Source organism: Corvus brachyrhynchos, unplaced genomic scaffold, assembly GCF_000691975.1.
Source record: "Corvus brachyrhynchos isolate BGI_N302 unplaced genomic scaffold, ASM69197v1 scaffold53, whole genome shotgun sequence".
Taxonomy (NCBI): domain Eukaryota; kingdom Metazoa; phylum Chordata; class Aves; order Passeriformes; family Corvidae; genus Corvus; species Corvus brachyrhynchos.
In genome coordinates this window covers 4,783,711-4,793,770 of record NW_008237681.1, presented here as the reverse complement: position 1 = coordinate 4,793,770, position 10,060 = coordinate 4,783,711, and the positions used below count along the sequence as shown (strand labels likewise).

The 10,060-nt window shown below is 36.0% G+C and overlaps 1 protein-coding gene across 1 annotated transcript in view; it reads left to right on the top strand.

The window, feature by feature from the left end:
• Positions 1-10,060, top strand: part of KCNH8 (potassium voltage-gated channel subfamily H member 8) — a 180,659-nt gene that overhangs the window by 133,890 nt on the left and 36,709 nt on the right. Inside the window, exons 9-10 of the mRNA XM_008632000.2 lie at positions 4,459-4,658; positions 6,414-6,663. Coding sequence (XP_008630222.1) covers positions 4,459-4,658; positions 6,414-6,663 — 450 coding nt within the window. The remainder of the gene's footprint in view (positions 1-4,458; positions 4,659-6,413; positions 6,664-10,060) is intronic.

The window sequence follows — 10,060 nt, the reverse complement described above, 5'->3', positions numbered from 1 at the left end:
GAAAATTCACATTATTAACAGTGAGAGTGGCCCAGCAATGTGTTGGGGATTTCAGTCACATGGCAGACACTTTCCCAGACAGCCAAGTATGATGTGCACATCAGCTGCAGTACACTCCCCACAGCAGCCCTGGGAATGGTGATGAGGGGAAGTGGGAGCCCACAGGACAATGTGTCTGTGAGCTGGTGCATATCCTCATCTGAAGGACAAGACCAGAGAGCCAGAGAGAAAGAAATAGAGACAGGACAGAGCCAGGAGACTGTCTGGTGAGCCTTAGTATAAAAAAAAAAGTAGTTCAATTATCATTGATAACCATTTGATACAGATTTGAATCAAAATGCAATTTTTTGTCATATTTGGAGCTCTTAGTAACATTTTCATTTATGTTGATTACCAAGTCGTACTTGGAGTAAGCCACGTGCTCATTCATGGTCCTCTTCCTTCTGCTGAGGCACCTGGGTACAACCAGCAGAGATTTGTAAGCTAAGACCTTTAGAGAAAGTACTGGAAGCTCTGTCTTTACATTCACCTTCCTCCCACGAAAAATTAGGTGTGCTATTTCACAATGTGTGCATCATACAGCTCAAAGATGTCACACTGGGCATGAAGGGTAAAAGCAAGTCACTGCTAGAGTACTCTGTCCTCCTTTTTTTTTCTGCTTGCTTAGTTGTTCTGGAAATACTAGTAGGTATTTCTCCAGGGCTAGTCAGTAAAGCCCTGGGTATCAGCTTTGCCAGATAAATTTCTGTGGGCAACAATAAATTGCAGATTTGACAATTGAAAGCCAGAGAACATGATGAATTACCTGTAAACTATATATTTGCAGCATTAATCGGTATAAGAATTGTTCAGTGAATTATTTTAGTTTTCCTCAGTCCTGAAAATAAGAGGCAATAATATAATGAATCATCCAAGAATGATATAATTTTTTTTGATAATGTCACAAAACCACGAGCAGTTCATTAATTGCTTTTGGTGGTTGCATAAAATTATAGTTTTAAAATACACTGTGGTCTCTGTTCTTTGGGGCTTTCACTACATAAAATCTGTTGGAATTAAGGAAGGAGTTTTTATTTCTATCAAGAAACCAAAAGATCTCCCATGTAAGGCAGCAATGAATATTTAATTCATTTTAATATGGCAGACCTTTCATAAATGTAATAGTGAAGAATACAGAGGTATCCTATACATTTATTTAGTCCAGTTGTAACAATTTCACTTTTATTTCTTGTATTATTAAGTGACAGAAATAATATGCTTGTACATTGAATAAATTGTGACGAACTAATCAACTGAGTGGAGTAAGAGGGAACTGATGACTGAAAGACAAAGTTGCTTACAGGCAAGCAGGTAGGAGGAGGGATTTATATCTGCAGGGGTCCAGCGAACAAGACACGTCCAGGTAAAAAAAGCAGAGCAGGCTGATCTGCAGGTATTTTCTTGAGGAACCCTATTCTATTTTAGATACTATTGACGAAAATCAAGGAAACTTGAAGGAGTTAGAATGATACTGTGAAGATGGGTGAGCATGCCTTAGAAAACTGTTCGGAATAAAGTGCTGATCTGTATGCTTGGGGACATGATACCTCTTCATTTCTTAAAACGTTCTAGCATATAGTTTTGGCTGATATTCAATTTTAAAATTCCCTGGTGGAAAGTGATGTTCTGAGGAAAATTGGTGTAAGTTTTTCAGACTTTTTGACCAAGCTGTTCGTTTATGAAATTTCAGGTGTAACAGATAGGGTGAGTTAGTTTATCAGTAGTTTTTCTGTATCTCTTTAATGGATGACACTACAAACTGAAAAAAACTTACTTAAACTTTGAAAAAGCTGAAGAAAGAAAAAAGAAGTGTAAACTTGACAAATGGATAGCTTATAGCATACCTTTTTAATATTTACTGGCCTCTTCGTATTAATTTTTATTTTGCATGAATTTGAAATTCATATTTTTAACAAGTCATATTCTGAAAAGATCTTGTTCAATACAGTATGTCTTCTTAAAGTGGGAAAGAAAATGTACATATTAAAATGTAACCAGAACTCCTAGGATACCCAGCATCTGTAAAATATTAATCAGATCTGCCCTCCAGCAGGTGATCATACTCTGTTCTGTCTTGTACTCTCCATGTTCTTTCAGCAAATAATGTGTACTTTTGTATTTAAGAGATTGGAGGCCCACTCTAGTAGCTCCAGTCCTATCTGGGATCAGAGGTGTTCCTCTGTAAGTAACTAAAATGTGATTTAGAATATCCATTAAAATAAAGGCCACTTTATAAAATACATTTCCTAGAAGTTTTGAACTTGTCCTACTTGGGTTTAGACAGAGGTGCAATAGGTTTCTTACAGAAAGTAGGGTAAGAGTATGATTATTTGATAAAGAATTCTAATGCCTGTCACAGCCAAGAATAGCTTGTCATTATGAGAAGCAGCTGCCTTCCAATGTATATAGGCAAAGACAGATTCTTCCATAATAATAAAATTCTAGGTGATATTTGTGCCTATAATAACCACTGAGATCTCTACACCATCCAGCTCCTAGCTTGGAACCTGATGAGAGGCTTACACCGCATGTGATTCTTACATATGCGTTCATACACCACCTAATGCTTTATCCCTCCCCCCTGTTTAAACTGATTATTGCATCCTTAAAGAGGCTACACTATTTCTTTAACCTATTTATCTGTGTCTGGCTGAATTGTTTCAGACCTAGCTGTCATATTTCTAGTATAATATCCTGTATCTAATAGTACACCAGTCCTTCACATTTTGTTGCTTTCGTTTGTGACATTAATGAGTTAGCAATTCACTGCACCATCATGAACAACACCTAGTTGATATAGCTGATTATTTTTAGAAATAAATTTCCAGTTAGGCTTACTATTCTTACTATATACATAATCCTTTTCTTTCCGCTATTTCTACACTGCAGTTCTTTATCTGTTTTTCTGCATTCCCTTCACAATAAGGACACATATATAGTTACTAGCTCCTTTGGGTTTTACTCAGTCTGTAAACATTTTCTAGTACACCAAACTCCAGAATTTTCTATCTCTTTCTACCATTTTAAAGTGTATCCTTTCCTCCTCCTGTTCCCCCTTGTCTCTTCTCACTCACACTGGATATCTGTAAATTGACATGCAAGGTCAACAGCTTGTTTGTCTCGCTTATAAACCAATTCCTTTGTCACTCTTAGGAGTCTGCTTTCTTTCAAGATCTATAAAGACAGACGTCCCTTTAGATGAACAATCAAGTTTTTTAGTAATTTTTTCAATAAACAATTTGTAGATGTGTATATTCTATACATTAGATCAATATCATATCAAAATTTAGCAGTGATTTTTCCAACTCATAATAAGCAAACACATTTTGCACAGACAAACCCAGATGACCTATATCTGTAAATATTTCTTCAATTTTGCTTCTGATCTTTTTATTCCCAAGCCAACAACTAATTGCAGACAAACTCCAGGATGTCAGAACTTTCTGATAAATGACTTTAACCATATTTGACCATGCCAAGCAATATAAGAAATCAGATTGTCTCTTTGAATGTTTCTTTTAGCCTGAATTTACAATGGGGTTCTTTTCTGAATTTTTTGTAAAATATGTACCCCAGAATACGATACATCGTTAAATGTTACTTACAACCTCATTCCACTACATATGGTCTCCATTAGTAATTGTATGTATTTATATGAGTTCTCTGAAAACTATTCCATGCTATGTAGTTTCCAATGGACTGTTTGAGTCTAGTTTTCATACTGATTATTAGTATCTCATTATTTCCTGAGCATACCTGCCTACATGTGCTCCTTCCTGTACCTATAGGGAGCCTACAAGGAAGATGGAGAGAGGCTTTTTACAAAGGCCTGTAGTGACAGGACAAGTGGGAATGGTTCAAACTGAAAGAGAGTAGGTTTAGATTAGATATTGGGAGAAATTGTTTACTGTGAGGGTGGAGAGGCACTGGAAGATGTTGCTCAGGGAAGTTGTGGATGCCTCATCCCTGGAAGTGCTCAAGGCCAGGCTGGATGGGGCTTTGAACAACCTTGTCCAGTGAAAGCTGTCCCTGGAAGGAGGGTTGGAACTAGATGTTCTTTAAGGTTCCCTCCAGCCCAAACCATTCTATGATTCTATCATCCTGTGATTCTATGATTCTATGTTCCATTTTTCTTTTCTCTTAGACTATGGACTTAATGTGACTTCGGCATTATTTTGCTGGGTACCCTGACTAGATAGAAACAGTTTCTACCCTGTCGCATGACTATGATTCATAGTGTCTCAAAAACCAGAAATGAATATTAATAACACTGTATATTATTCAAGGAGCCTTATATTCAAAAGCTTTCTTATATCTCTCAATCAGGAAATTTTTGCCCTGTGAAGCTGCTGTTTATTTTCTGTGTTACGTTTCATTGATCATCACTCCACATTTCACAATAATTTCTGTACTCCCTAGCTCTGATGCATGCCTTGGTGTTTGGCAATGTGACTGCCATCATTCAGAGGATGTACTCCAGATGGTCCCTTTATCACACAAGAACTAAGGATTTGAAGGACTTTATACGGGTCCATCACCTGCCACAGCAGCTAAAGCAAAGGATGCTTGAATATTTCCAAACCACGTGGTCTGTCAATAATGGAATTGATTCCAATGAGGTAACCAAATGAGAAGGGGGGGAGGTTTTATTTGATTGTTTTTACTATGAACTTAGAGTCAAGGAGGGGGGTAATTTTTCTTTTTTGATGCTGTGTTTTGTGTGAAGTTACATACCAAAGAAAACTGTGCCTAAAAACAAAGATGGGTTATCCTGGGAAGAGGGTACACTATTGAAAAGGCAGGTTTAAAACATCAAATAATGTAAAGTAAAGTTCAGTCCTCCGTGATTCTCAGATGCTGAAGAGGCGTTCATCAGAAGCCTTTTAGATGATGCCAGCAGAAATGCTATAATGAGTAGTCCTGTATTTCACTAAAAAAAATATCTATATGGGGATTTTAAGTCCTTTTTAAAGGAGGGACTCTAATGTCCTTTCCTACCTCCTTCATCCTATTTATTGCAATACTGTAAGAAAGTGATTTAGCCTGAATTTTATGTTATTTATATAGTTACATTTTTAAATATTGCAAAGTGTAACTTGAGAGTGAAATCAAAAGACAGATTTCTGGTGGTGTCTGTGCTTGCTTGTTTTAAATTACTTATCCAGGTTATGTGTTACTGTACTGCAGGAGAAATAATGGCTTCTCTCTGCTGGAGTGTTATTTGAATGGCTCACTCCCTTCAGGTTTCTTGTTATCTGTGTTGTAAAACTCAGTGGTCCCTAAAGATAATGTGGAAATAAGCAGAAAGATTTGGGGTTTGGAACATTCTTTTCCTGATAAATTCTTTTTGTGTTGTGAACAGCACAAAGAATGGGATTTTCAACAGCATTTTAGCAACAGAAGGAGCTTAGTAAGATTTACAAAGGTACAAAAATGACTTAGATGTCAAAGATTTCCTAGATGTGGTTAATGATCACCTTCAGCTTTTGTACCTTCTGTACCTTTAGTCATGCTGAAAGTGAGTGACTGCTGTATTACAACTGCAGCTCCTGGAGAGACCATCAGTCTTTCATTATTTGCCTCCTACAGATAAAAAGCCTTGTCCGAGCCCACCTGGTCAAGCATTGGCTGATTGTATTGTTCAGATGCCACATCCCCTCAAACTACAAACAAAACTATGTTTGTGGGCTTGCAGCTTGAAAGGGAAAAAAGGAAGACCTCATGGGTTTTAGTTTCCATAGGTTCTTCCATTGAACACACACCTTGTCTCCATTCCTTTCCCACCCCTCCTTCAGTGTCCAATAATGTTACTAAAAAATAAAAATAACAACAACAACAAAAACACATTCAAGGCAGGTTTATTTAGTTATCCCTCTTCCAGTGGTTTTGCTATAGAAGAAGTAATATTGCATATTGATGAATTTTATAGAAGGATTTTAAAGAAAGTCTAAATGATGTTGATATTTGCTCTGTTTTCATTGCATATGTCACTGTATACAACAGTATACCTGATCAGCCTACTGTGTTCTATCAGCTGAGAAGAACTTGGACAAACTTATATTGTGCATTAGAGGGAATTCATACAAACAGTGTTATAGAACTTTTTTTCCTGAGGGTTTGTTTGGTGAGGCTTTTTTGGAGGTGTTTTTCGGTAGAATAAAGGCATATATTCATTCAGGTTTTGCCTGGAATTTATCAGTGTTAAAATTTATTTTAAAAGCACATGTCTCATCAAGGGGATAAGAAAAATCAAAGGGAAGTATTTACATCAGTGTGACGTGCAGCACTACTAACTCAGGCTATTTCTGCAAAAGTGGAAACAAATAACTTTACAATTTTTCCCTTTTTCATAATTTTTTCTATCTTTTGGACAGCTTTTAAAAGACTTCCCAGATGAGCTGCGTTCAGACATCACCATGCACTTGAACAAGGAGATTTTGCAGCTCTCCCTTTTCGAGTGTGCCAGTCGTGGTTGCCTCAGGTCTCTGTCTCTGCACATCAAAACCTCCTTCTGTGCTCCTGGGGAATACCTCCTCCGGCAGGGAGATGCCCTGCAAGCGATCTACTTTGTGTGCTCAGGTTCCATGGAAGTCCTGAAGGACAGCACCGTGCTGGCAATTCTTGGTATGTTCACAATCATAGATTTAAAGAGGAAGAATGGTCTCCCAGCATAGGAGGACCTTCACTGCTAACTGATGGCTTAGTATGCCCCTAGTAGTCTGCTGAGAAAGAATTTGTTTAATTTTAATCTGTAATACCTATTCTATGTACACTCTTATTTTTTTATTTTTTAGTTTAAACTTATATTTTAACCTAAGGGGCTTTCAATTGCTAGATTGTTAGCTGTGCAGTATTTCACTTCTGGTTTCCTTATATTTATTCTCTCTTCTTCTCATGTAAAGAGGTACTTGCTATGTTTTGACACAAAATGCTGCCTTCTACTATATTTGGTGATGGCATTGACAGCTCAAAGAACATTGGTTGTCAGTTCCTAAATCTTTCATAAAAATTAGTGGCCAGGAAACACTCCCACTAATGCTCCCAAATGAAAGGAAGCCGTATGAGCCTACTGTCACTCTTTGGCACTTGCTTATGAACATCCCTTGCAGAAAAGTCACATGGTGAAAAACAAAGCATTGTTGGCTCTGCTCCCCCAAGCTACTTCTTCATGCTTACTGATGCTGTCTGCAGGCATTTGAGTATATTAGAACTGAGAAAGGCCAGAAGTTCAGTTCTAATACATTTTTAGTTGTTGTTTGCAAGATGACTGTTTTTACTCATTGACATTTAAGCATCTCTAACTGTAAATTTCTGTGATTTGCCTCAATCTAAGGCCTACTAAAGAAATTCTCTTTATCTTCAGCTAAAGGATGATTGGACCTGTCTGAGTTAATGTTTATGAAGTTTTTTTGTGAAATATAAAAGTTTACTCTAAAAGTAGAGAATTATTTTATTGTGATTTTAATATCTCTAGACTTAAATGTATTGTTCTAATAACTTTTAATATTCTTATAAAACAGAGTTAAAAAGAACATTTCCTTTTTTGCTTTCCTTCCTGTTTTGTGGGATTACACTAGACTGTTGATAATGGAAGCTTCTGGTCTTCTGTAATTGAATTTCTTTTATTTTACTAGAATGCATTTGATTGGTCTTTTTTTAGAATATAAATGTGATACAGTTCCTATTTGTTTCAGAACTCTTTAATTGTATTAGATTGACAGTCCATATCACTCCATCACTCATTTGTTTCTAGAAAGTTTAAGAATGTCTTGATTTCATTGGATCACATAGATCAAAGATACAAAATATGGCTTAGAATAAAACATAAGCTAAAAGCCAGCAAAAGGTCAAGAGGTACTTCCATTGGAACTATGATTTCATTAATAATTCCATCTTCAGGCTCTTCTGAAAATGTTAATTAAAGCATCATTGTGTAACGGTAACAATCAAAACAATAAGAAAGAGATTAGTGGATTTCTGAGAGAAGTTAATGAAATCATAATGCAAAAAACATAAACATAACACAATGAAATAATGTTTTGTTACAGTGAATGGGAGCTTCATCATTTAAACCTAATTAACACCAGCAGAAGGTGAATGCATCAAACATATAGGACCCTATGAGAAATTGTATTACTGATGTCATGTAAACCCAAGAGAGCAGTTTTCTCCCTGACAATGCTGCAGTTCCCAGAATATTTTATAATTCTGTCCTGATTCTAATTCTAGTGAATTAGTTTTTGTTTACTGAACCATTCTCACTAACAAGCAGTGCAGCAACAATTCAGTGAAACGCTCTCATTACATACATCTTTGGTTCCTCTAGAGACTATCACTTTAATAATGATGGTTAGGGTATATTTTATAGGAAAATATGTTTTAATATGAGTTATGTACTGTTTGAGCATATATCTTTGATTTTTAAAAAATATTAGCCATAAGTTATTTTGAAAACATCCATAATGAGGACATTTGTAACTTTGACTGCATGTCCCTGTTTATTAAAAACAGATATGTCTGTGAGAAACATTTCTACATAAATTTCTTCTCCAATTAAAGAAAAAAGGATGTAAATAGCTACTAAGAATAGCTGAAATGATTCTGTTATGTAACAAATGTTGACATTCAAGGTAAAGTCATTTCATCACTTCATTAATTCTACATGAAACTTCAGGTTACTACCTACAGCCTTTGCTACATTATTTTCATTTGAAAAAGAAACCTATATTGGCACTACCAGATCAATTTTAGAGTTTTTAAACCTGACATTATTTCAACACTATAACTACAATCAAATAAAAATCTAATATTTTTCCAAAATGTTTTTGTAATATTTATACTAATACTGTTCATATACCTAAAAAGTTTCTAATTAAGATGTTTAAAGGTCAGTTTTGGTATATTTGAAATATTCTTTCCCTTTTCCACATTAACAGCCAGCAACAGATTAACATGCCAGCCCTTTGCTTAGTATAGCGGAAGACTTCTAAGGAACTGCTGGTATTCAAAGTAAAATGTAAAAGTGTGTTACTGCTTAGCTTTATGCTATGTTTTATTACGTGAGCAATACAAGGTGTGATGAGCAATGACAGATGTTATTGCTACCTATCAAATTTCACTTTCCCAGACTGACCTAAGCTCATACCAGTTCTCATTTATACCAATAGAGATTTTTAAGAGACCCCAAAGTAGCATTAATGTATGTGTATTCCTATCATAAGAGAAAATCCCTCCCTATCCTAAGTTTATGATAAGTACATTTGAGAAAATTCTTCAAGCTCCATGTAAATAGGAACAAATTTATTTTAAAGTACTAAAAAGGTGATATTTTAAAGTGTAAAGCTATCCCATTTAAGAAGCTTCAGGAATGGTTGACTGCTTAGTTTAGCTTACCCTGCAAGCTGACCATTTCCTGTGCAATATACAGCTGGAATTACATGCTGGGTGGATTTTCAGATGTGACAGTCTTAACTTATTATTTATTAATCACAGAATAATGTAAGATGGAAGGGACCTTCAGAAGCTACCCAACCTAAACCTGCTTAAAACAGTGCAAATTTAGCTCAGATTTCTCAGGGCTATGTCCAGGCAAGTTTTGAACATCTCCAGAGATGCTTGCAATTCCTCTTTGGAATTTGCCTCTTTGAGCAGGCTGTTCCACTGTTTCATGACTTTCCTAATTTATAATGAGAATTTCTTTTGTTACACCTTGTGCTCAGTACATCTTGTTCCCCTGGGCACTCTGAAGAGAAGTTTAACTCTGTTTTCTCTACTATTTTCTGTTAGGCTGTTGAAGAAAATAATATCCTTCCTTTGCCTTCTCTTTGTAAGATGGAACAATACCCCATTTTTGCAGCCTTTCCTCATACATTATGTGTTTTAGTCCCTGATTCTTGGTAGACTCTTTTGGTCTCACTCCAATTTGCCAATATTCTGTCTTGTATGGGGAAGCCCAGAACCGGACACAGTGCTCCAGATCAGGTGTGACAAATATAGAGGGAAAGAGACACTTTCCTGAGTC